The following is a 26,730-nucleotide window of genomic DNA, read 5'->3' as shown; positions in this document are numbered from 1 at the left end:
TCTCCCCGGAGTGCTAGAGGATGACGTTTATCGTACCCATGAGAGGTTTTAAAGATATGTCTTTCTGGGGTTCTTGGACTGCCTGGCCCAGATGACCGCTAGAAGGGTGTAAGAGGTGTCGCAACTTTCCCTCTCGAACCAACTGATCCAGGTGGTTCCATAAATTCCTGCAGTCTTCGGTGGTATGTTCGTGGTCTTGGTGGTACTGACAATACAGACTCTAGTTGCGTTTTGAGGAGTCCTCGGCCATTTTATTCAGCCACTTGAAGAAAGGTTCGTTCTTGACTTTCTCCATAACCTGTTGCACTGGCTCTCTGAATATGGCATTAACCGCTTACGTGTTGGTTAGTCCAGATTGTCCCGCGAAATCTCTTCTCGGGTGGTTGCTGTTGTATCGTTCCGACCTGAAATCATTCCTCTTATGAGGGATGATCTCCTTTCCTTTCCCTTGTAGTTGGTCCTCTTCCACCCTTTTGTATTTGTTAATCCTGTCCATAAGTTGACGAACGTTGGTAACAGGCTTATAAGTTAGGGACTTCCTTAAACAATGCTTAGTGGGGAGACCACTTTTAAACGTGCTGATGGTGACGTCGTCGTGGTTACCATCCATCTCGTTGTACATCTCCCAATATCTATCCGCATATGACTTTAAAGTTTCCCCTTCATGCATAGATAATGAAAACAACAAACTCAGAGGCCGAGGAACCCTGCTGTTCGTAATAAAACGAGAACAAAAAGCTTGGGTGAGCTGCTTGTAGGAATCTATAGAGTTCGTCTTCAAGCTGTTGAACCACCTCATCCCCACAGGTCCTAGACTGGACGGAAAAACTTTGCACATCAAAGCCTTATTTCGAGAATGGATAGCCATTCTTTGGTTAAACTAGCTCACATGCTCCACAGGGTCTGTTTGACTATTATAAATGGTGAATGTAGGTTGGTGGAAACGTCGTGGCAATCTAGCCCCTTCTATCCTGTGCGTGAAGGGTGACTTGGAGATCTGATCCAAAACTTTGTTCATGGCATCGTTACCCAAACTCTTACTAGATGGGTTCTTATGTCTCCGTTCATGACGCTGCTCCTTTTCATAAGAGAAGGTTTCGCTTGGGGGAGTTCTTGATCTTCGCCTGTAACTGACATCCTCTTTCTCATTAGAGGATATGTTGGAGCTAGAAGGGGACCGCCTTTGCTGTGCATGGCGCAACCTCTTTTTTAGGTCGTCTATCTCTTGTTGTATGGCCCGACGATTGTTTTGTCTTTGGGATATGCGACTGCCTACTTGGGAGTGGCTTTGGCTCGTCTGAGTAGTATGTACACTTCCCTCTTGGTTCCTTTCATTGCCCAGATTTGGCTCAGGGTCAGGAGGATTACTTTGCCGCTGAGGCCCAATGGGTTCTGTCCGTTGGGGATCGGTTTGGCGTGGACCTAATCCTGCCATGTTTAACCGTCGTACTCATTAACACTCAAGTTCTTCCCACAGACAACGCCAATTGTAAGAACTGGATTTGGAGCCCAAGCTCGGATTTTATGGAATCTTGGCCAAAAGAACCCAATATAATGAATTTTTGTAGAATATGGGTCAAAGAATTAGGTTAAAATGAGTCAAGCAACGACTTCTAGGTTAAAATGAGTTAAGCAACGGCTTGCATAGGATTTGGGAGTAAATAAACACGAAATAAAATCTGTCATGGTTGAAGGACTTTCTGTCTGAGGAGGCTAGAATTTTTACTTACGATTACAGATCACCACAATAAGGTTCTTTTACATACTCCCGTTCTCTTTCCTCCTTTTTTCTATAGGAGCTTTTTACATTATATAGGTTATTTCTGATCATCTGGACCTTACACTTGTTGGTCACCTGGACTCCTACTTGAGCACCCATCCCATTAGACACCCCTTTCAGTCCTTTGTGGGTTTCGGCAGCCAAGACAGTACTGTTCAGGGGTCTTCTCCACATTAATGCAGCCAGAAAAGCAGCTATGGTGCATTTAATGTGGTGGTGGATGCCTTTCCTTAGATATTTTGAGTTTTCTTCCCTTTCACGTGTTCAAGAAGTGTGCTTCAACAGTTTAAATATACATTTGCTCCGGACTTTCAGCGTTCGAGGAGAAGTTCCTCCTCAGACTTATTTTCTTTGTCTAATGATAAGGCTTGTAACGTAGATCATCTAAGTCACGTTTGTCTCCTCGAATTTGCTAGTGTCCTCGGACAAGGGCCAAGACCCAACTCATTACTTTATAGCCCCCCCCCCCCCACACACACACACACAGATTCAATTAATGAACAAATGGTTTTCGTGTGTATATATGTATAAGATGAACTTCTAGTTGAGCTAGTCCTTTAGTCACAACCGGCTCTAACATATAAGTAAGGGAGGCAGTTACCTAAGGCCCCGGGTAAAAAAAAGGCCCCCTAATTTTAACCATTAGAGCTATTTCTTTCATTTTAATATTATTAATTAAGCCCAAATACTAGCCAATAAATAAAATAGTAAATTTTTTTACAAAAAGGAATTCTACGTTCACAATATTTTACACAATACTTTCACTATAAATTCTAAGTAGCAAGATGTTACTGGCTGTTATTGGTGGCTAAAAAAATAATTTCAATGGTAGGTTCAAATTAGAACTGGTAACAACTTAACACTTAGAATTTGTTGTGAAAATATTATGAATTTAACACTTCTAAAAATAAAAGAGCAATACACAAAAAAATTCACAAGATTTTTCACAACAATTGAGTTGGCAAATTTTTAATAATTCTCATCTAGGTCTATCATTAATATCATTTTTTTACATACCATTATTAATCTGTCACATCAACAAGTATGAAAAGTTTTGTCAAATTTTTTACATCTATAGACATTGTCAAAATAAATTTCTAGGTGGTTCATATTAATTAGTAATTTTGCATCCAACAAGATAATAGAGTTTAAGAAATATTTAGATTTTTTAAAGTCATTTTTAAATATATAAAAGCCCCAATTCATTTTTCGCCTTAGGCCCCTTAATGCATCAAGCCGCCCCTACCTTTAGTCTTGTCAACTTTCAAGTCAATTTTGATAACTATGCTTTAAATACATAAATTCAATGAGTCTCTCTAAATGTTATCTTTTTTGGTATTGTCACAATAGGTTTTAGAAATTTGTTATCTATTGTTAGAAAACAAAAATTGAAATTTATTTCCTAGGTGTTTCCATGCTTTATATATATAGAATGATGCTGAATTTTATCAAGGCAGGGTCCTTTAGATTCATTCCTAAGGCGTAAACCAAGAATACACGATTTCACTAGCGAGAACTTTGTATCATGTATCTTCTTTTTATTCTTTATTTTCTCTCAGCCATTCCTCTCTCTCTCTCTGGTTGGCAACATTAGTGGATGTAGAGCTCGAGTTCGAGTCATCAAAAACCCTAAAAGGTTTGTTGCTGATGCCAAGACACCAAGCCTAAGGTCAAGTCTAATTTTTTGGCCCAGGCTCACTCCACAAAGGTAGGTTGATCAAGTTCATCTACACCAATTTCAATTTCATTCTCAACCCACTCACACTGCATTAGATAATAGAGTTAACCTGGACCAAGTCCAAGCAGGTGGTACAAACAGAAAAGCATTCTAAGTTTAAGATAGAAGATACTGTTGAAAAATAGCATGGAGTGAATAAGAAATTGATGTTTTCTATATTCACTTGAAGATGTTATTATAAGTGGTGAAAATCCTTGAGTCCCACATTGGAAATGATAGAGAATATGAGTTTGGGTTGGATATTGGGTTGGACTTTAGGCATGTGTGGACTAGGCCCACTTATCCAATTAATAATAATATTTTATTATTTTATTTTTGAGAAAGTAAGTCTGTAAACAGTGTTTCAGTTTTAAGTTACGTATAATTTCATTGTTCCTTATTCATGAAAAAGAACTTTTTCTGAGAAAACTCTCCCAGTGAGATTTTTGTTCATTCATTTTGTGTCAAAGAGAGAGAAAGAGGCATTGAGTAGTTCGTAGAGCACGACCTTGAGTGCTTCATCTTTGTGTTGTTTGATCATTTTATCCTGGGAGGCAGATGTCCACGAGTCTCAAAGCACCACAGTGAAAGTGTGAGGGACAAAATCTGCTTTAAGGAAATTGTGTAAAACACAAGACTTGATCTCAATTGTTCATCTTTTCACTCATTGTTCATTCTTTCAAGCATTTGGTCTGTGAGTCTTCAATTATTTTTAGATTTCTTATTATTTATATTCAGTATTTGTTTATTACTTTTGCCTATTATATCTATTTTGTGTTATTGTTTAATTTTAGATACGTGTTTTGTTCATTTTGCTTTATAACATTAGTAAATTGTTGAAATATATCCAACAGATACGTCATTACCCACTAGGAGGATAAACATAAGCCAACTTTAGGAGTTGATCCACAGTTTCCATGTAGTTATGCTGAATCTTTGACTTCATGAAACGCCCCAAGAGAATTCCTGCATTCATTCAAATTCGGGTTAAAGAGCCTATTAGAATTTGAGTTGCCTGAGAGATAGTAGCGTGACAACTTCAGACGAGGCATCACAATCAACAATTATATTAACAAAGCCCAGAATTGAATATGAGGCCCAATTAAATGAAGAAGGGACCTGGCCCACTTTGGAGCGAAAAAGAAAAGTGTTGTAAAGTCTGTACTCTGTAGAATTGAATCTTGAATTTTGTAACTTAAAAAGAGGATCAAAGTGTTGGAAACAAGAGAGGATTCTTTCACATTTTATAAAAGCTAAAATGGAGGAATTTTTGGTGTCCCAATTTCTGATTCCAAATAATTTTTATTTTCCTACGCAAACACATAGTCAAAACGGAATCTCAAACTTCTGGGTTCGAATCGAACCCATATAAAACCAAAAAAAGTGGGGCAGGAGGAAACGCTAACTTGTAGAAGGGAGAGAGAGGATAAGGCCTAACAATAATGCTAAATTCATCACATTTTCACATCAATTTTACAACAAATCTTAGCCTAAGTTGGTAATAATTTTAATTTGGGTCTACTATTAATAATTTTTTTTTTTTTATCATCCAATAACAGTACAGTTTGTTACCTAAAAATTTGTTATGAGAATAATGTCAATATATAACATTAAAGATTTATCAAGCTTATTAAACTCGACAAGTGCTACATTCACAACATTTTTATAATATTTTCATAACAAATTATAGATAATAAGCTAATGTTATTGGTCTTAAGTTGAACCCATTATTGAATTTTTTTTTTTTTTGTCTACTAATAACAGCCGATAACCTGTTACTTAAACTTAATTGTAAAAGTACTAACTAAATTTATTATAAAAGCATTGCGTGGAGATTGCGTCTCTCTTGAAACTTGCACAAATAAGGAAATTGCGTGTAGCGTAGTGAAATGTAACTAACCGAAAGAAGTGTAAAGGTGTAGGGCTATAATTGAAGCGGAAAATTTAAGCGGGATTGGTACCAATAGCGTGGAATAAAAGTCAGGAACCCGTATATAAAGATCTCAAGAGCCATCAAACAGAGCAAATAGTAAAAACTCTCAAATTCCAAAGACAAAAATCCCTCTGTTTCGTATCAACAAAAAATTGTGAGCCCCTTTCTTTCTCCAGGTAATAATTGTTGTTGTTGTTATTGTTAGGGTTATTATTGTTTGTTTGTTAAATTCTGATGTAAGTATTCACATGGCAATCCATAGTGTGTATTACTGTTATTAGGCGGCAATGAATCAGACTCAGGCCACCACTCATCAGGATACCCCTTGCTTCAAGCTCGTCATCGTCGGCGATGGCGGAACTGGTATATTTAAATTCTGACAATCCTTGTTGATCAATGGTGTTTTTTTTTTTTTTTTTTTTTGGATTGATTGATTGATTGATTGCGTTTGTGAATTGTGCAGGCAAAACCACGTTTGTGAAACGCCACCTTACTGGAGAGTTTGAGAAGAGATATGAGCGTAAGAACATGAATACAACTCAACTAAACAACAATCTCATAATTTCTCCTTTTGTTTATCTGATTCTGATTCTTTCAGGTCAGGTTAGGTTTTGCTCTGTAAATAATTGATAATAATAATAGAATGTGGGAAATTGTGTTTTGATCACAGCAACAATCGGTGTGGAAGTTCATCCACTGGACTTCTTCACGAATTATGGGAAGATCAGGTTCAACTGCTGGGACACTGCTGGTCAGGAGAAATTCGGTGGACTCCGCGACGGTTATTAGTATGATCTTAAACCTTTTTGTCAAAATTGAGATTGAGTTTTTGGTTATTGCATGTATAGAAACTTGGAATTCTTGCTTATATTAATAATGCCTTTTAATTTCCTTCTACATTAGGAGAACACTAAAAGAACAAGAAATTGTGCTTTACTAAATAAGCCCATCTTGTGTTGTTTTGGATTTTGATTCTGCAATTTATAGTGTCTGGACTCTGGTTCTGTCCTCAGTCACTGCATTTTTATTTTATTTTTTCGAACTTTTTTGTTTTGTTGTGTTTAGTTCTACTTTGCTATAGGTAAATTGGTTTAAATCTTTCATTCGTTCATATCTGACATTTGGTTTTTCTGAACTTTTTTGATTTGCAGTATTCATGGACAGTGTGCTATCATCATGTTTGATGTCACAGCTCGATTGACATACAAAAATGTTCCAACATGGCACCGGGATCTCTGCAGGTGAGTTAATGTAATTGATGATGCCCTTTCGTTTTCTTTTTTTAATTTTATGTTTCATCTAATCTATCATAATGCTGCTACAATGGCTGCTGTTCCTAGGACTATAAATGAACTGAGCTTATTATGAACAGTTGGAGCTCGGCTTGGGATAATTATTGTTCATCTTTGTTTTTGTAACAAATGAGCCAAACTTGGGCCTAATTTAGGCTTTAGTTTAAAAAATCTAAGCTCAAATATAATATACATACATGTTCATGAACATAATTGTGAATGTGAGACTCGATTTAAGTATATATAATATATACATATGTACGCATACATGTATATAAATACACTTATGTAGACTTGAGATTGGATTGTGTAAATTTGTAAATGAATTTATAAGATATCAAATTATAATTTATTAATAATATAAATATTCAATTTGTAGTAAAAATTATATATAATTTTCAACAATACAAAGTTGGTGATTCTAAAATTTATAAGTTCATTAACAAAAAATCACTTTTTATAATTAACTCAAATAATATAATTTCAATTATAATTTAGTTATTAATTATTGGCATTGAAGATTTGTCAATGGGTAAGCAATTTTAGTCATAGTGTTTATCATATACGGGAAAAGTATAAGTTAAAGGTTGTTTGACAAGAAAATGAATTAAGTTTGAACAAGTAATTTAGTTCGGTGACAAGTTCAAGCTCGGCTCGTGTTTGAAATAAAATTAATGAATGATCCTAAACTTTTAATACTTGGCTTGGCTAGACTCTTTACTGCTCTGTCCCTTTTGCCTTGTACAACTGGTCTTCTAAGTGACTTATTTGTTTCTTTTTTATCAGGGTCTGTGACAACATTCCAATAGTTTTATGTGGTAACAAGGTAGATGTCAAAAACAGGCAGGTGAAAGCAAAGCAAGTTACCTTTCACAGGAAGAAAAATCTTCAGTACTATGAAATTTCTGCAAAGAGCAATTACAACTTTGAGAAACCTTTCTTGTACCTTGCCAGAAAGCTAGCAGGGTAATGTTCTAGTGTATTTATTTCATTTCATTTGATTTTTTTTTTTGCTGTGTTTTTGTTTTTCATACCGTCTCTGCTTACTGATATGTTCACTGTTAACTGCAGAAATGTTGATCTACGCTTTGTTGAATCACCTGCCCTTGCTCCTCCTGAAGTTCAAATTGACATGGCTGCACAAGCACAGTAAGTGATAGTCCCTCTCTGATTTTTAATTTTTAACTTTTAAACATGCTTCTTAATTCAATATAAGGGAAAGCACCATAAATAGACACTGGCTGGGAGTGAGTAAATCTGACAATTTACTTGGGCTTGAGCCTTGTGGACTTTTGTTGTGCATTGTAGGAACTCAGGAACAGTCAATCATCTAGCCATTCAATAACAAAAACTAACAGTCAATTGTCAGTTTTCCATAGGTCTGACTGGGCTGGCCACTTTTGTGTTAAATTATTCAGTGCGCCCGGTTTACATTTCCTCACATAAAAGGTGAACCTCCTCATGCGGTTCCACACAAGAGATCCACATTTAGGTGAGGGGTGTAATAAACCGGGTGTATGGAATAATTTCTCCAGTATTGATAAGCTAAAATGGTTTAATAAAGGAACCAAACTAGTTGAAGTGGTGGCCCTGGTGGGTGATCATTTACTGCTTAGTGACTCCCACTGAAGTATAGTTTTTAAGAAAATTCTTCCAACGATATATTATAATCATTATTCTACCAAGAAATTTTGTAATGAATAGCATGTTCACTGCTATTCCTTTGCTGAATAACTGTTGCTAACATAAATTATGGTTGGATTATTGTTCAGGCATGAATCTGAGTTGGAGAAAGCAGCTGCACAACCTCTTCCTGATGAAGATGATGAAATTTTTGACTAATGGGGTCCTGTTCCTGAACTTTATTAGGCTGTTGCTTCACTAATAGTCTCACAGGTTTTGATTGTGTACATTGTAAACTTTGCAATGATGGGTCGGTTTGTCCTATACCTTGGGGTTGCTTACGATAGGTTTCTTGTCAAAAGCTTAGGCACATTCTGCCATGTTTGCGTTTGGACATGTAGGGTTACATTTCTAGTTTGCTATGTTGAATGAAAAATTTTAGTTTCACATATTCTTGCTTCTTCAATTGAAATGTTTGGATTGGAACTAGAGAGAATATTTTGCAATATGCATCCAGGAAATTTATCAGTGTGCACATGTGGATGGGCGGGTGATTGAAAGTGCACAAGCATCAGGATGTGGCAGATATATCAAAACATTACACTTCTTATGATACGGTTGAGTAGTGCCTGCTGCGAAGTTATTTTCTGTAATCTTGTAGAGGTTTATCTCCACATCCTGAATTGCTTCACTTTTAAAAGTCTTCATTATATATTTTGTTCTTGAAATGACACCATTTATCACCGTTGAATGGTGCTCCCTTCTCTCACATTCATGGTGGGGTCTGCTCATTAAATTTATAAAGGGATCTATCATGAATGTGAGACGAGGGAATACCATTTCTCCGTGCTCCGGGAGTACCTAAGAATTTTCCCTTCTTGATGGTTGGAGAAATCATGACAAGTTTTAGAACTGAGAGCGGTTTGTTGGACCACAAACAGCCGAGGTCCATTTGAAGTTATTGTTTCTTTATGATGTTAAAAGGTATGTTGTTGGCAATGATTTGTTGTGAGATTGGTACATTTTTTTGATAATGGGGTTTATTTATTTTTATTTTTTTATAACTTTTTATTATTATAAAAGCTACAGTTATAATAGTAAATAAAAACTGGTTGCTTTAAAAAAACAAGAGCTTGAAGGTCAATAATATATATAGTGGGAGTTACAAATAGGACAGCTTTGGTCAAGGATTAACTCCCTTGAACCCAATACTTCTTTTTTCTGAGGTGGAGCCCCATAGAAAATTCATGTTTGCTCAATCAATTACTTTGCAAACCTTACTTGGAAGCAAGGTCCCTTGCATGACATAATCGGGAATAGGACCAGAGGAAAATTGAATAAGAGTGCATACACCAGTAAGAGAGAGAAGGCTAGCTTGCCAACCAGCCAACGTTTCTTAAACCTTTTGGATAACAAAATCAAAATCTCTGGAGCCGGGGTTTGAGACTTTCAAAGAAAATCCATGGTACTTGGCAAAATTTTTATTTTTATTTTTTTGTTGTTGTTGTTGTTGTTGTTGTTTCTGACATACCCAAGGAGCCACAGATGAGCTTTTGGGTCTCAAGAGATGTGTTTTTTTTAGAAAATGATACGAGATTTAGGAGGTGTTTGGTAGAGTAGTTTGAGAAAGGTTGTTTGTAATTTTTTGAAATATGTGTGGATGAAAAAGTGTGTGAAAAAGTGTGTAATGTTGTTTAAAATGTAAAAATGTGAGTTTGAGATGATAGACCAAACAAGCCCTTATCCTCAGTTTTTCGCCCAAGTGGTTGTTGAGGGCCATTTGTAAGAATCTAGGTGGAAAGAAGGAAAGCCCAATAACAAGGGTAGCAAAGAATTGGCAAAGCAGACAGTAAAACCATCAGGCCCAAGCGGCAAGAATAATGTATCACAGGCCCAAGAAATAAACAAATGGGCCTTGAAGAAGCAAGTGGGCTTAGAGAAGCCCGGAAAGAGAGAAATATCATCTCATGGGCAGTGTATGATGTAGAAAAGTGAGAAATGGCCACCGCAGGCCTAAAATAATGCAAACTAAGAAAGTAAGGGGTTTATGGCAGGTCCATGAACTCCAAGGATGAGAATAAGGTTATTGGGTCAGGGAAGTCCAATGAAGTTAGTAAAAACCCATGGGAATGTAGAATTAGCAATAGGGCCAAGGAAACCCAAAGAAAGCAAATGGGTCAAGAAAGCCCAAGAGAAAAAAGGGGCACAGGAGCCCATGAGTAAAGAAAGAAACCAGTGGCCATACCAAGCCACTGGGGGAAAGAATGAACGGCTAGCCTAAAGAGGTCCAGCAGAATTAAATCATCATAGCAGGAATAACAGGACAAATATGGCAGGAAATGAGGTGGGCCAAAGAAATATAAGGCCCATCATCAAATAAAGCCCAGCCCCTGTGAGGAGCGGGAAATCAAGAAGCGACCACATAAAAGGTCAAAGAAAATGGACGGCAGACAATGCAGACAAGCCTCCGGACCATGGCAGACGAATGGGCAGCAGGTAGGTTTTGGACACATATGGAATGAAGGCACGCGCAAGGCCCAGGCACTACCAGCCTGTACCCAGCCAATACAGAGCATGGTGAGATCGGGGGGTCAAAGATTCAGAGGGTCTTGCCGTGAACAGAAGGGGGGGGGGGACAACGATGAGAACTTCGACTAAGAAATAGAAACTTAAAAAAAAAAAAAAAAAAAAAAAAACAAAGAGATAGCAAAGAAAGGAGTGGGAAAAGAAAGAAAGACAAAAGTGAGAATTAGAGCGGTAGGTATGCACCGGTAGATTGGTTCCCTCTCTCCCTCATGAAATCCGGCTCTCTGTGAAAACCTCAAGGAGCATCTGTGCAGAAAAACCGCTCAGGTCCGTTTCCCTCAGAGCAGCTAATCTCTATGGCAGGACTCTTTCCTGAGAGATTAATTACGTTGAGAAGGAACGTTCTTTCCTCTTTGGCTCTGCTCCTACGGATCAGACTTTGGTCGATTTCCCTAACATTCTGACTAACCCATGTGTATTAATATTCGCTAACTTCTGTTCTGTTCTTTCCCTTTCGCAAAAACAATTAATATTGCTGCTGTAATTGAGTTCAAGGGCTGTTTGGTCATTTACTATTGAGTGGCCAGATATTTATTTGTTTATTTTATTATTATTATGTCTGTCTGCCACAACTTGCCTGAAACAGTTTTGCTTGCTGTGAACACGTTTCTGGCAGACGTGACCTAGTTTGCGCACAAGCCGGACCAACTTAAGTTGAAACTGGACCGGTCCCGACTCCCTTATCCAGAAAACTTGGGCTTAATGTAGTAGGAAGCAGCCCAACACCACTAGCACAGCCCACCACCTTACAGTGGTTATAAAAAAATGGATAGCACATCGTCAATAGCAAAAGAGTTCTCAAGTGTTGCTCAGCCGAAGAAAATTAGGTTATTAGCGGCTTTGATGGGTTTCCAAGTCTTCTCATCATTTTTTTATGAGAGATGCTATGTCCACAATATTTTTACAACATTTTCACAACAAATCACAGGTGGATAGTTGTTATAAGTTCAAATTTAAACCTAACACTAGGATTACTTTTTTGTCCCAACAATAACAACTAGTAACAACCTGTCACTTAGAATTTGTTGTAAAAATGTTGTGAAAATGTTGTAGACATATCATTTCTCTTTTTCCATAGATGAGAAGCCCAAGATATTCTAGACATAAAAAAATATGTAGGGTGACAAGGAATCCCTTTGGCGGATTTCGTGAGACTGGTTAAAAGGCTGAAGCTTTCTTCCATTGAAGAGGATGGAGACAAATGTGGAAGAGATACAATCTATAATGATAGTGGCCTCACTCATCTCTAAAATTTCTTTGATTTTATTTCTATGTTTGATTTCATTTTTATCGATGTTTGATTTCTTGCTCTTAATTTCTATCATAATTGCACCGTTGGGTCCTACCATCAAAGTAGTATTTGTCTTATAATTTGGTTCTTTGAGCATTCTCATTAAACATGTCAAAAAATATAGCATTTAGCATTTCAAAACCCAATTTTATAACTGTGGGGGCTAGTTAATCAATAATTATTAAAATCGTGTTAACTGGGTCTGTGACCCATCCAAGGATGTTAAACCATCCGAAAAGGCTCGCATAAGGTTATAAGGGGAACCAAATGAAAAGAGGAGTAGATATCACATGAGATAAGTCCAGTATTCGTCTGAGGACAAAATCCTTCTCGGCAATATGTGTCCGAGGACGACCTGAATGCCGTATTGTCACAAACCCACTTCGAAGCTACATTACCACTAAAGGTGGGACATGGGGCCAAGGGTAAGAAAGAAAAGATAAACAAATATCTTTAACAACTGCTACCTTCGCATTAATTGCCTCTCAACCAACTCTCTGGCCGCATTAATGTGGAGGTGATGCCTGAACAGTGATGAAGCAGCCTTACAGCTGCTGGTTGAAGGTTCCAGGAAGTGTTGGATGGGACAGGAATGGATCCCTTGAATCCAACCTACACGTGTGTGGTGAAGATGACACCAAGAGGGCAGTATATAACATGGAAGAATGCATTGAGAGAAAATGGTGGAACTTTGATACAATAGACTTCTAGAAGAAAATTATATGAAACAAAATAACATGCTTGGTCCTGAGGAGAAATTCGATAATCTTGTCTGTGTCATATCCTCTTGAATCGTTAAGTTTAATTGTTTTTTCTACTGGGATTAATCTAGTTTTTCTACCCACGCTCTACAAATTTATTGTTTGGGCCATTAACGTTTGAGCCCAATCCAGTTTTGGGATCAATACAATTTCAATCTTTACAATAACATATAACACACCACTTTACAATACAACCTATATCAAAACTTCTATTTTTTTTACCATTTCATTTAAATAATGTTTCTTTATTATTTTTCAATAATTTTTTTATTTTTCCTCTCTCTCCTTTGTCTCTCTCTTTCTCACAACACCACCGGCACCACACTACCAACCACCCACCAAAAACGCACCACCCATACCACAACCACCACTAACAAAAAAAAGAAAAAAGAAAATCACAGCAGAAAGAAACCTCCACATCCACCCACATCCACTCACCACCACTAACCACAGTAGAGAAAAAAGAAAAAAAGAAAAGAAACCTCCACCATCGTTGCCACCAGCAAACCCACTAGCATACCCATCACGCTCTCTCCTCTCTTCCTCTCACAATGAAAGCTTCTCCTCTCTCTCAAGATCGGCTTGTAGGCTTTAGATTGCTGTGGGATTCAAATTGCTGTGGGCTGGTGGTGGTCGTGGCTCGCCATGGGTGGGGTTCAGATCACTATGGGTGAATCACCGTGGATTGCCATGAGTGGCTTCAAATCACGTGTGTGGCTGTGGGTTGGTTCAAATTGCGTGAGTGGCCATGGGGCCGTTGCTCGCCGTGGGCCACCACGGTTTGTTCGCCTTGGGCCGCCACGATGATGGTTGGTGGCTGATTTAGGGTCAGTCACAAATCAACCATGGGTTTGTGATTTGGACAATGGGTTTGTGATTTGGACGGTCATTGACTGTCAACCATGAGTTTGGAGGCAGAGATCTCGAGCAGAGGGAGAGAGAGAGAGCAAAGAAATGGTGAGACAGGGAAGAAACGGAAACGAGAAAGACAAAGAAGAAAAGAAAGTGGGCCCCACCTGAATAAAAAAATAATATAAATTTTACACTTCGTGAACAATGCGGTCTCAAATATGAGATTGCACTATTCGTCAATGCCGAAAATTATAGCATTTAAAACCCTTGATGGAGCAAGCTTTTGGGTCAAAAATGCTAAAAAAAAAAAGCTTCTTTTAGCATATAGAAGGCTTAATGGGAATGCTCTTAGAGTTCTTAATCACTTCATTTTCAACTTTTTAGGGGTTTTGTTTTCAGTTCTTTTTTTATTTTATTTTCTTTAGTGCTTTGATTGTTATCTCAATGTTTTGGTGGTTTTTGAAATTGCTTCTCTTTCTTCAACCCCCTCCCCACTTTTTTTTTTCTTCACTTTTATTTTGTAATTATATCTTTTGTCCCCAATTTGTCACATTTGACTTGTACTTCAAAAGTCCTTACTCTAATAATATGCATGAAAACTGTTGGCATAGCAAATAAAATTCTTAAAATAAGATCAATTTAATGACTTGAGCAAATAATGTGAGAGTAGTTTTGTTTGTCATTTCAGAATTTCTCATTCATTAGATGCTAATGACTCTATAACACAGTAACACACTAGCTTAGATTCACATATAATGAATAAAATATTGCATCTCAAAGCATCTCCAAATTCTATAGGACAATCCTTTATTAGGCTAAATTCACAAATGATGAATTAAATATTGCAACTCAAAGATCTCCAAACTCTTGCCCAAATTTATCCCACCCTTTTATTTTACCTCTATTGATGGTCATTTTTGCGACAAAATTTCTACAAGTCCAATTCCAACCAAGCTCGATTTTCTTGTTGGCCTAATTTATGTATTATATTATATTTTATTCTTTTAAGTATGACCCAAGCTCATGTGACATCATAGAAATTTGAGGAAGTGTAGTTTGGAGAGTTGAGTTGGCTCTTTTTTAGACCTTTTGCATAAGCTCGAGCTATGCATGCTGCTAAGTGGGCTAGGGACACTTGCACCTAAAGCTAATTAAAATGGTCAAGTGTTCAAAAATTTCACCCAAATGGATACATATAACTCCTAATGTATGTAGCTGAAGCTTTAGACAAACCATTCTTAGGCCCCTAAAAATAAACTGACTCCTTGACCAACTTTTGGTGGTTTACCCACATAGGGCAACTCCCTTTGGGGCTGAATTAGCTGGGAATGTGTAGTCCACGTCAACTCATGAAAAATTATGCAAAATAGGATTCTAATTATAATAACCATGGTATACCCAGTTATTGTTCAAATGCAAAAATGTTATTTTAATATTTTCTTTACTCACAGAGAGAGAGAGAGCAATAAAAAATTGATAAAGAAATAATATTTGAATAAAATTAAGTATAAAATAGATAATATAATGTTGGTGTTTTTGAGAAGTGATAATATAAAATAGAAAAAATAGGTTCTTATGCTAAAATAAAAAATAAAAAAATTGCATGAATTGATACTGTGGGGCCCAAATAATTTATGGGCCAGGCCCATTTACCCGTGGGGAGTCCAAAGGCCCAAGCCGAGAAGGGCTATGGCCCAAGCTCGATAACATAAAGCATAAGATGGCCTTGGGGTACAGCCGAGGACAGTTCAGTCCTCGGCAGACCCAAAGTCCCACCGGAAAGAGGGGCAAAAACGGTATAGGACTAAGCTCGAAAGAAAATCTAAAATATCCAGGGAAAGCTGCCCTTACTGCCATTCAATACTCTGCACCCGACAGAGCCGTATTCTTCAGCTTTTACAACCACCCCCAACGACTTTGGGTATGGGCTGATGGGACAAGTATCAATCTTGGAAAGTTTGACCCTACACGTGGACGAAGTACAGTGAACGCAGGCTGGTATAAAAGGAAAAGTAAGTAATCTAGAGAGGAGGCTGGGAAAAATGGCCAAAAACCAGAGCCTCCTAGCCCACCTCCAGGAGAAAGACTCCAGGGATGAAGAAAATTGAACCATGTATGAACACCACGAAAAACCCACCGCCTAGTGACCAAGGCCTAGCCTTTCAAACCCACGCTCTACAAATCATATTGTCTGGGCCTTTTTACGTGCGAACCCAATACTGTTTAGGTTCGTTACAAAATCGTGTCCTTCCAGATACAAATGCTCTAAGTACTTCAGTTCCCACTTCTTTCTCTCAATATTCATCTCTTGCTGTAAATAAATACCACCACCATACCAACTATATTAAGAGTCTGTTTGGATTGAGGAAAGAGGGAGGGGGAGTGGAGGGGAGAGGAGTAAAATAGAGTTAGTTGAAAATAAGTTAATTTTGAGTAAACTCTACTTTATTCTATTCTACTTTACTCTTCATCTTTCTCCCTCAATCCAAATGGACTATAAAATCTATAATATTAGAGCCTCTGCTTTCAAGCTAAGAAATTACTCCTACATAAATAAATGAATTTAACTAAAGAAGAAGCTGGAAATTTGGCGTACCATTTCGAAGTTAGAGTTTCTTTTCTTTCTTTTTTCTTTTTTTTTGAATTTTATTTTTGAGTTTGATCAGATCAGAACAGCTTTTTGCGTTGGAGTCGTAACTAAAAATATCTCAGGGAGATTTGGTTGTGTTTTTGAGTTGTTGTGTTGCTAAGAAAGTGGAAGAAAAGTGAATTTGGGAAGGGAACAATATTTTTAGATGTTTTTAGTGGCTAAGAAACTGCAAGGGATTAAAAAAATTGCAGGATGAGATTTTGAGATTTTTTATTCATTTTTTTTTCCTTAAAATTTTGAATTAATATTATTTTTATTTTTTGCTGTTAAAAAATATTGTTTTTAATTTTCTAGCGTTGATTTTTTTTTTTTTTTTATGAGATTGACTTGGCTTGTTTTAAGGAAAATGTTACTACAATTTTTACTATGTAAAACTTAAGTTAATATACAAATGACACCCTTTAAGTTTGACTAAAATTTATTTAAGTTCTCTAACTTCACTTCTATTTAATTGAGTCCTTTAAGTTTCCAATTTATTTAATTCATGGCTTTTGTCCAATTTTGTTAAAAATTTTCCATTAATTTTTTTTCTCACATGAAAGAAATCTATAAAATTAATAAAAATATTTCATAGATATTTTATGCGAGAATTTAAAAAAAAAAAAAAATTTCATTAGTTAATGGCATACTTATTGGCAATATTTTTAATGAAATTGGACAAACCTAAATTAAATAAATTTGAAATTTAGAGAACTCAACTGAACAATTATAAAGTTAAAAAACTGAAATAAATTTCAGTCAAATTTAGAGAATGTAATTTGCATTTTAGCCTAAAACTTACAAGTTGATGTAGCAATGGGTATGATCGATGAACTTCAACAACCTCATAAATAAATATTTGAATTGTTTTTTTATAATTAGCAACATTGCAGTTTGTAAACTCATTGTAGTAAAACTTATAGAACTTGTAGAACTACTATTTAAAAAAAAAAAAAAAACTATTTATTAAAAAATTATTATTATTATTTTATTAGTCATGTAAGATTTTTTTTTAATATTTTATTTTTATAAACAATGCTGTGGGGCCAGGGAACTTATGATCTGGCTCACGCTCTATTAGGGCTCGGGGCCCATGCCGAGGAGGGTGTGTGCCGAGGATGAATGGGTAAAGGCCGAAGTGACGAGGGGAACAACCAAGGACGACCTTGTCCTCGACACTTCAGGACTTCAAGGGGAAGAGCAACGTCTCGATGAAGGCAGCCCCCAAAAAAAAAACCCCCCGAAGGAGATGTGAGTAGAATGGGACCCATGTGGGGGTTCGGTGCAAAACTTGTTTAGGGTAAATACGTTCCCTCCGTATTAAATGCACCCGCCAGCGTCCTGACCATGTTAATGAGAAAAGACGCTTAGACAGGGTGACTTCGATTATCGCAACTAACAGAAAGCAAAGAGGGACAGCTGATGGGACGGGTACAGAAGCAGGCACCTGCCTGACTAACAAGTGGAGGGCTAAGATCAACCAAGAAGGACTATATAATGTGAAGGTTAATGCACCAAGAAGGAGGCTGGGAAAAAATGGCCAAAAACCAGAGCCTCCCAGCCCGCCTCCAGGAGAAAGACTCCTAAGAAAAACACAATTTAATTATGTATGAACACTACGAAAAAACCACCGTCTGGTGACCAAGGCCTAGTTTTTCAAACCCACGCTCTATAAATGATATTGTTTGGGTCTTTTTACGTGCGAGCCCAATACTATTATGGGTCGTCACAAATCGTGTCCTTACAAATACTATATGAGACACACACACGTATAGGAGAAGAGGGATGAGACAAATGAATACACTTATTCGCCAACACCAAAACTACATGCAGCAGAAGTTATGTAAGCTTTAAGTGTGCAAGTTCTGCGGTGGGTTCCAACAAAATGTAAAGATTAAATTAACAATAACAATAAAATATAAATATGAAATTGACACTAAACCATAAAGGACACAAATGATATTTGCCCCTAAAATATATTATTTTGGTAATATGTTTTTTTAAATTTCGGAAAGGCATCGTTTTAGCTGTTTTGTATTCCTTGGTAATTATATATTTAAATTTCAAATTTATTCCAACCAAATAAATAGGTTGGTTGAGACCTGAGAGCAAGAATAATGCTAGTGCCATATAAAGACAAAGTGGCACAGCTTGTGCAACGACTCTCCTCTTTCTAAACATTGACTTAAAAAAAAAAAAAGGTTTAAAATTGCATTTTATTAATGCAAACAAAAACAGAATAAACAATCTGAAACTGAAACTGAAACTGAAACACAAACCATGTTGCTGCTGCAAATGCAAGTTCTAGTCCCCATTTTCCTTCTTTTACTTCCCCTTCTCTTCTTCGTCTTTCTCAATTCCAATTCCAAATGTAAATCCAAAGTCCCCAAATCGTACCCTCTAGTGGGTTCATCATTCGCCATCTTCTCCTACCGAAAGCGCCTACACCCATGGCTCTCAGACATCCTCCAAGACTCACCCTCCGCCACCATCGTTCTCCGCCGCTCCTACGCAGCCTACCAGGTCTTCTCCGGCAACCCCGCCGTGGTCCAACATATCCTCAAGACCAACTTCCCTAATTACGGAAAAGGCGACATTGCCTGTCGAGCTCTCACCGACTTTCTTGGCCACGGCATCTTCAACGTCGACGGTGAGTCCTGGAAGTTCCAAAGACAAGTCTCTAGCCACGAATTCAACACCAAATCTCTCCGCAAGTTCGTCGAAACCGTTGTCGACACCGAGCTCTCTGATCGCCTCAACCCCATTCTCTCCTCAGCTGCCAAACATGGAACTGTCCTTGATTTTCAAGACATTCTTCAAAGGTTTGCTTTCGATAATATATGTAAGATCGCTTTCGGGTTCGACCCGGCATACTTGTCCCCCTCTCTTCCACAAGCCAAGCTCGCTTTAGCATTTGAAGATGGCGTCAGCAGATATAGCAGCGAGAGGTTCGATGCGTTACTCCCGGTCATATGGAAAATCAAGAAGTTGTTGAATATTGATTCAGAAAAGCGTCTCAGAATCGCTGTCTCAGAAATACGAGAGTTCGCCATGAACATAATAAATGAAAAGAAGCAGGAGCTGTATGAGAAAAGAAAGAATTGGGAAAAACTGAATTACTTTGATTAATTTACTTTGTGTCTTTATATACATCACCAAGTCCAGCTAGGAACAAGAAACAGAGCACTGAGCACTGAGCTAAGCTAACAGATCCTAACAACTTCTCTCACGTGTAAGTAACCAACCTACTCACGTGTGATTACTAATAGAAGAAAGTAAAAACTAAACTACAAGTCATATATTGCTAATGAAAACAAATACAACTACTAAACGACAAGAGCTTCAGATATGACTTCTTGAACTTCTGCTATGCATGTTGAACTGTGCTTCTTCTGTTCCAATTGCTTGCTCTGTTCTAAGTGTTTGCCTTGATCTTGATACTCCCCCTCAAGATGGACTGTAGGTTGATAAATGTTGATGAGTCCCATCTTGGATAAAAGCTCTGAAAACTGTTTATGGCTCAAAGCCTTAGTGAGCAAATCTGCTAATTGGGATTGAGTTCTAACATGGATAAGTTTGATAACTTTCTCCAACACTTTATTCCTTACAACATGGCAGTCAATTTCTATGTGTTTCGTTCGTTCATAGAAAACAGGATTGGAACCTATGTGGAGTGCTGCCTGGTTGTCACAGAACAACAAAGCTTCTCTGCTGTGATTAACCTGAAGATCCTTTAGCAAATAAAGAATCCAAACTATCTCACAAGTTGAAACAGCCATAGCCCGATATTCTGCCTCTGCTGATGATCTGGAAACAGTGGATTGTTTCTTTGATTTCCAAGAAACTAATGAGTCTCCAATGAATATACAATATCCAGTAACAGATCTTCTGGTATCTGGACATGAAGCCCAGTCAGAATCTGTAAAACCTATTACATGCAACTCTAAATTTGCTGAGAAGAAAATGCCTTTACCCGGTTCATTCTTCAAGTACTGCAAAACCTTAAGTGCTGCCTCAAGGTGTGGTTTTCTTGGTTTAGCCATAAATTGGCTTAGTTTATGGACTGCAAAGGTGAGGTCAGGTCTAGTGATGCTTAGGTACAGCAACCTTCCCACCAATCTTCTATATTGCCCTGGATCATCAAGTAATAAACCTTCATGTTTGCTGAGCTTCAAACTTTGATCCATAGGAACTTTTACAGGTTTGCACCCAAGAAGCCCTGCATCCTCCAGAATCTCAAGAGCATACTTCCTTTGACCTAGGGAAATGCCTTTTTCTGTCCTAGCTACTTTCAAACCAAGAAAATATCTCAATGCACCCAAATCCTTCAGCTGGAATTTCTGATTCAACATCACCTTAAATTGATCAACTCGCCCCTTATCATTGCTTGCTATGAGAATGTCATCAACATATACTAACAAAGCAATGAATGAATCTCCTTGTTGCCTAGTGAAGAGTGAGTAGTCAGCCTTAGATTGAGTAAACCCAAGTTGAATCAATGTGTTTGAGAACTTAGAAAACCATTGTCTGGAGGCCTATTTAAGTCCATAAAGTGACTTATTTAATCTGCATACAAGCTGTTCTCCATGCTCCCCCTTGCTGTGAAAACCAGGTGGAAGAGCCATGTAGACTTCTTCATGCAAGTCACCATGAAGAAAGGCATTATTTACATCAAGTTGGCTAAGGAACTAGCCTTTCACAGCAGCCACTGCAAGTATACACTTCACAGAAACCATCTTGGCAACAGGACTGAAGGTTTCAAGGTAATCTAAGCCCTCCTTTTGAGTAAACCCCTTTGCAACTAACCTTGCTTTGTATCTTTCAATAGCCCCATCAGCCTTATACTTAATCCTATAAACCCATTTGCATCCTATAGGATGTTTATCATGAGGCAAAGGAGTGATAGTCCGAGTATTATTGGCTTCCAAGGCAGCAATCTCAGCATCCATGGTATCTTGCCACTTAGGATCAGTTGCAGCTTGTGAAAAATACTTAGGTTCTGTGTTGGTACAAATTGAGCAATAAAAGGATTTGTAGGTAGGAGATAAAGTAGCATAAGAAAGATAAGAAGAAAGAGGATGGGAAGTGCCTGACTAGGACTGATTGGAGATGATGGTTGATGAAATTTGGTTGCAATGATAAGCCTTAAGGTAAGATGGAGGTTTAGGCACCCTAGTAGACCTTCTAGGAGCATCAGTAAGCATAGCTGGAGTAACAGAAACAACATGATCAAGAACATTAGTAGCAACATGATCAAAAACATCAGGAAATGCTTGATCATCTGAGTCAAGATCATGATGAATCTGAACAAAAGAATCAACATTGACAGGTGATATAGGATCAAGCAAGGCATGAGGGATGGAAGGAATGCTAGGCAAAGGAATGAAGGCAAATGAAGGAAGAGGAGTGTGTGACAAATTGAGCAACAAAAGGATTTGTAGGTAGGAGATAAAGTAGCATAAGAAAGATAAGAAGAAAGAGGATGGGAAGTGACTGACTGGGACTGATTGGAGATGATGGTTGATGAAATTTGGTTGCAATGATAAGCCTTAAGGTAAGATGGAGGTTTAGGCACCCTAGTAGACCTTCTAGGAGCATCAGTAAGCATAGCTGGAGTAACAGAAACAACATGATCAAGAACATTAGTAGCAACATGATCAAAAACATCAGGAAATGCTTGATCATCTGAGTCAAGATCATGATGAATCTGAACAAAAGAATCAACATTGACAGGTGATATAGGATCAAGCAAGGCATGAGGGATGGAAGGAATGCTAGGCAAAGGAATGAAGGCAGATGAAGGAAGAGGAGTGTGTGACAAATTGAGCAACAAAAGGATTTGTAGGTAGGAGATAAAGTAGCATAAGAAAGATAAGAAGAAAGAGGATGGGAAGTGCCTGACTGGGACTGATTGGAGATGATGGTTGATGAAATTTGGTTGCAATGATAAGCCTTAAGGTAAGATGGAGGTTTAGGCACCCTAGTAGACCTTCTAGGAGCATCAGTAAGCATAGCTGGAGTAACAGAAACAACATGATCAAGAACATTAGTAGCAACATGATCAAAAACATCAGGAAATGCTTGATCATCTGAGTCAAGATCATGATGAATCTGAACAAAAGAATCAACATTGACAGGTGATATAGGATCAAGCAAGGCATGAGGGATGGAAGGAATGCTAGGCAAAGGAATGAAGGCAGATGAAGGAAGAGGAGTGTGTGAAGTAAAAGGAAACACCTTTTCATGAAAGATGACATCCCTAGAGATGAAAATAGAGTGAGATTGAAGATCAAGCAGCTTGTAACCCTTGATATTGAACGGGTATCCTAAGAAAACTGACTTCCTAGCTCTAGGGGTGAACTTGTGTTTATGTGGATTGACATTAGTAGCAAAGCAAAGGCAGCCAAAGGTCCTGAGGTGAGAGTAAGAGGGGATTTGATTGAAAAGCACCTCATAAGGAGACTTATTTTGCAGAAAAGGAGTAGGAAGTCTATTGATCAAATAGATAGCTGTGAGGATGCAATCACCCCAGAAAACAAGATGAATGTTGGACTGAATTTGCAAGGCCCTAGTTGTTGCAAGAATGTGCTGATGTTTCCTCTCCACAACTGAATTCTGTTGTGGAGTGTAGAGACAGCTTTGTTGATGAATAATGCCATTAGAGGTGTAAAAATCAAACATGTTAAACTCTAAAGCATTATCAGTTCTAATGGACTTAATAGGGGTTTGAAATTGAGTATGGACCATTTTGTAGAATGAAACAATCAAAGGCCTAACTTCAGATTTAGCTTTCATGAGGAAAACCCAAGTGGCTCTTGATGCATCATCTACAATTGTAAGAAAGTATTTATGTCCAGCAGTAGTAGGAATGGAAAATGGCCCCCAAACATCCATGTGAACAAGATCAAATGAATGAATAGCTCGTTTATTTTCAAAAGGAAAGGGTAGTCTCTTTTGCTTTGCCAAAGGGCATACAATGCAGTCTTTGGTACAACAATTTTGCAAGAAAGGAAAAAGATGACCTAAAGCATGAACTTTCATATCAGATGGATGTCCTAGCCTAGAATGCCATAGAGAATACAAGTTGGCATGAGAAACAGAAGAGGAAAAGGCAGTGAAAGAACTAGACTTATTCTTGAGAATAAAATCATCAAGAGACTTGGAAGCTTGAGAAAGGCTAGATGCTTGTAACAGATAGAGTCCATCATGCATTCTGCCTATTCCAATCGTGTTCCAACAGGTAAGGGCCTATATAAAACAATAGTTGGACAGAAATACAAGACAAAAGGGTTGAGATTGAGTCAAGGCACTAACAGATATCAAGTTAAAAGAAAATGAAGGCACACAAAGGACATTTGTTAGGGTAATATGAGAGGAAAGCTTAATTGTACCAACATGAGTCACAAGTGCAGCCTTCGCATTGGGTAATTCAACCACAGAATGTGAAATTGCAGTAAAAGAAGTCAATAAATGCATTGAACAAACTATGTGATCTGTAGCACCAGTATCTATAACCCAAGTTTCAACACCAAAAACCTTTCTATTCACAACCTTAGCAGAAAAGACTGAATGTGGTGAACAAGGAACAGTACCTGCAACTGTATTGGATGGCAATGAAACGGCATTAACTTTGTGAGGCTCTTGAACTGTTGAAGTTTGGTGAGCTCCAATCAATGACAGAAGCTGGTGATACTGATCAGGAGTAAATGCAGGTGCTTGAGCAGTGACAAAATGATTATACTTAGTAGTTGGAGCCAAGCAATGCCCTTGAAACTGATTTGTAATAGGATTATGATCAGTATTAGAAGCTAAGTGATGGCCCTGGAACTGATTATGGCCCTGGAACTGATTTGCAACAGCTGAAACTTGATGAGCCATCATATTTCTGTTCTTGAATTTGTAGCCAGGTGGAAAACCATGGAGTTTATAACATTTTTCCACAGTGTGTCCCAACTTTCCATAGTGAGTGCACAATGGCCTTTCTTTTCCTTTTGGATTTGTGCTTGAGCTCTTGGCAGCCAAAACCGTAGATTCAACTCTAACAGAATTAGTAACTGATCTTTGCATTTCCTCTTGGATAAACAAAGAATGAGCCTTATTAACAGAAGGCAGTGGATCCATGAGCAAAATTTGTGTTCTGACTTGAGAAAACACATCATTGACTCCCATGAGGAACTTCATTGTTGCTTCTTTGATTTGAAGATCCTTCTATCTCTGATTAACATTGCACACGCATTTGCCACAGGTGCATTGAGGAAATGGACTAAGATTTTGGAGCTGATCCCACAAGACCTTAAGCTGAGTGAAATAATCAGTGAGTGATTGTTCTCCCTGATGGAACTCAGCAATTTGCTTCTGGATGTTGAAAACCTTGGTTCCATTTCCTTGACTGAATGTGTCTCGAAGCTCAGTCCAAATCTCAAAAGCAGTGTCTCTGTAAATGATACTACCTTGAAGTTTTGGTGATACTGAGTTGATGATCCAAGTACCAACTATATTATCAGCACAAATCCATGCTTGAACAGCCGTTGGTGAATTCACGAGTGGAGAAGAAATGGTTATAGAACCATCTATAAAACCAAGCTTATTTTTACCAATCAAAGACTTTCTCACTGATCTTGCCCAAGCAGAATAATTTTCTTCTCCAACCAGAGGCTGAGAAATGAGAACAGCCCCTGGATTTTCTCCTGGATGTAAGAACAGGGGATCATTGAGATTATATAAGTCTTGCGAAGAAGATGAAGATTCAGTGGTAGAAGTATTAGCTGTTGTGGCAGCCATTAAGGCAAAGAAAAAGCTTGAGAAGATTTTAAGAAAGCTTGAGACAAGCAACAATGGTGGACAATGAGAAATTCCCAAATCTGTAAAACCCTAGAATTTCAAGCTTTCTAGGAGCTCTGATACCATATGAGAAAAGAAAGAATTGGGAAAAACTGAATTACTTTGATTAATTTACTTTGTGTCTTTATATACATCACTAAGTCCAGCTAGGAACGAGAAACAGACCACTGAGCACTGAGCTTAGCTAACAGATCCTAACAACTTCTCTCACGTGTAAGTAACCAACCTACTCACATGTGATTACTAATAAAAGAAAGTAAAAACTAAACTACAAGTCGTATATTGCTAATGAAAACAAATATAGCTACTAAACGACAAGAGCTTTAGATATAACTTCTTGAACTTCTGCTATACATGTTGAACCGTGCTTCTTCTGCTCCAATTGCTTGCTCTATTCTAAGTGTTTGCCTTGATCTTGATAAGCTGGGAGAGAAACAGAGCCTCGATTCCGTGGACCTGTTGTCAAGGTTCTTGAGCTCTGGCCATTCGGACGAGAACTTCGTGATCGACATTGTGATCAGCTCTATACTTGCTGGGCGTGACACTACGTCCGCGGCTTTAACATGGTTCTTCTGGCTTTTATCGAAGAATCCGAAAATCGAGTCGGAGATTCGAAAGGAAATATATGAAAAATCGGAAGCCCCTATATATGACGAGGTGAAAGACATGGTGTACACACATGCTTCTCTATGTGAAAGCATGCGGCTGTACCCACTAGTCTCGATAGACACGAAGGAGGCAGTGAACGACGACATATTGCTCGGCGGAACAGTGGTGAAGAAGGGGACGAGAGTGTCGTACTTTCCATACGCTATGGGGAGGTTGAAGACGCTATGGGGATCGGAGTGGGCAGAGTTCAAGCTCGAGAGGTGGCTACAAAAGGAGGAAGAGAATTTGAATTCGAATTCGAAATCATCATCATCATGGAAGTTTGTGGGGAGAGACTCGTACACATACCCTGTGTTCCAGGCGGGTCCTAGAATTTGTTTGGGGAAGGATATGGCTTTCTTGTAGATGAAAAGGGTGGTGGCTGTAGTTTTAAGGAGGTTTAAGGTGATGCCAGCATTTGAACAAGGTGTACACCATGAACCAGAGTACATGTACTATTTGACTTCCAAGATTAAAGGTGGGTTTCCAGTGAAGATTATGGAGAGGGATCATCATCTTTGATCACGAGAATGAGTTATGAGTATTGACTAGGGCCAAAATGGCCAAGTTTCACTGTCTGGCCAAATGCATAGGGATTTATTACTATTTGCAAAATAATTAAAAATTTATCACTTCTTTCAAACTCAACTTTGTAAAAGTTTTGTAAAATTTGAGTTTGTCGTGTAATTCGAGTTTCACAAATTCAAGTTCCATAAAAAATAGCCACCAATTTTATTATGTAAATCTTTACACATTTTGCCAAATAGTGGTACTTGG

General features: G+C 38.0%; 2 protein-coding genes and 1 pseudogene across 5 annotated transcripts; 2 read left to right on the top strand and 1 right to left on the bottom strand.

Moving 5' to 3' along the window:
* Positions 1-334: 334 nt before the first annotated feature.
* LOC115961423 lies at positions 335-868 on the bottom strand. Its single transcript, XM_031080411.1, has one exon. The coding sequence runs from the start codon at positions 866-868 to the stop codon at positions 335-337; it is 534 nt and encodes a 177-aa protein (XP_030936271.1).
* A 4,493-nt stretch (positions 869-5,361) lies between these two features.
* On the top strand, positions 5,362-8,806 carry LOC115975005 (GTP-binding nuclear protein Ran1A-like). 4 transcript variants are annotated; one of them, XM_031095631.1, is made up of 8 exons: positions 5,362-5,584; positions 5,712-5,793; positions 5,894-5,950; positions 6,101-6,218; positions 6,582-6,671; positions 7,509-7,688; positions 7,794-7,871; positions 8,495-8,806. In XM_031095631.1, exons 2-8 carry the CDS (start codon positions 5,718-5,720, stop codon positions 8,562-8,564), a joined length of 669 nt encoding a protein of 222 aa, XP_030951491.1. In that variant the 5' UTR covers positions 5,362-5,584; positions 5,712-5,717; the 3' UTR covers positions 8,565-8,806. The 4 variants fall into 4 exon arrangements, with proteins under 4 accessions (XP_030951491.1, XP_030951492.1, XP_030951490.1 ...); XM_031095632.1 differs by having other exon boundaries at positions 5,693-5,793; XM_031095630.1 differs by having other exon boundaries at positions 5,362-5,606; positions 5,693-5,793.
* Positions 8,807-18,744: 9,938 nt separating this feature from the next.
* Positions 18,745-26,475, top strand: LOC115961416 (annotated as a pseudogene).
* The last annotated feature ends 255 nt before the right edge of the window (positions 26,476-26,730 follow it).

Source organism: Quercus lobata, chromosome 2, assembly GCF_001633185.2.
Source record: "Quercus lobata isolate SW786 chromosome 2, ValleyOak3.0 Primary Assembly, whole genome shotgun sequence".
Taxonomy (NCBI): domain Eukaryota; kingdom Viridiplantae; phylum Streptophyta; class Magnoliopsida; order Fagales; family Fagaceae; genus Quercus; species Quercus lobata.
Note: the sequence above shows the minus strand (reverse complement) of the source record. Positions and strands in the feature narration are given on the sequence as shown.

Bases quoted from the DNA above. Each gene is read 5' to 3' on its own strand.
- LOC115961423 (XM_031080411.1), bottom strand. From the start codon at position 868: ATGGCTATCCATTCTCGAAATAAGGCTTTGATGTGCAAAGTTTTTCCG.
- LOC115975005 (XM_031095631.1), top strand. From the start codon at position 5,718: ATGAATCAGACTCAGGCCACCACTCATCAGGATACCCCTTGCTTCAAG. The intron at 5,794-5,893 runs GTATATTTAAAT...TGAATTGTGCAG, and splicing joins CGTCGGCGATGGCGGAACTG to GCAAAACCACGTTTGTGAAA. The intron at 6,672-7,508 runs GTGAGTTAATGT...CTTTTTTATCAG, and splicing joins TGGCACCGGGATCTCTGCAG to GGTCTGTGACAACATTCCAA.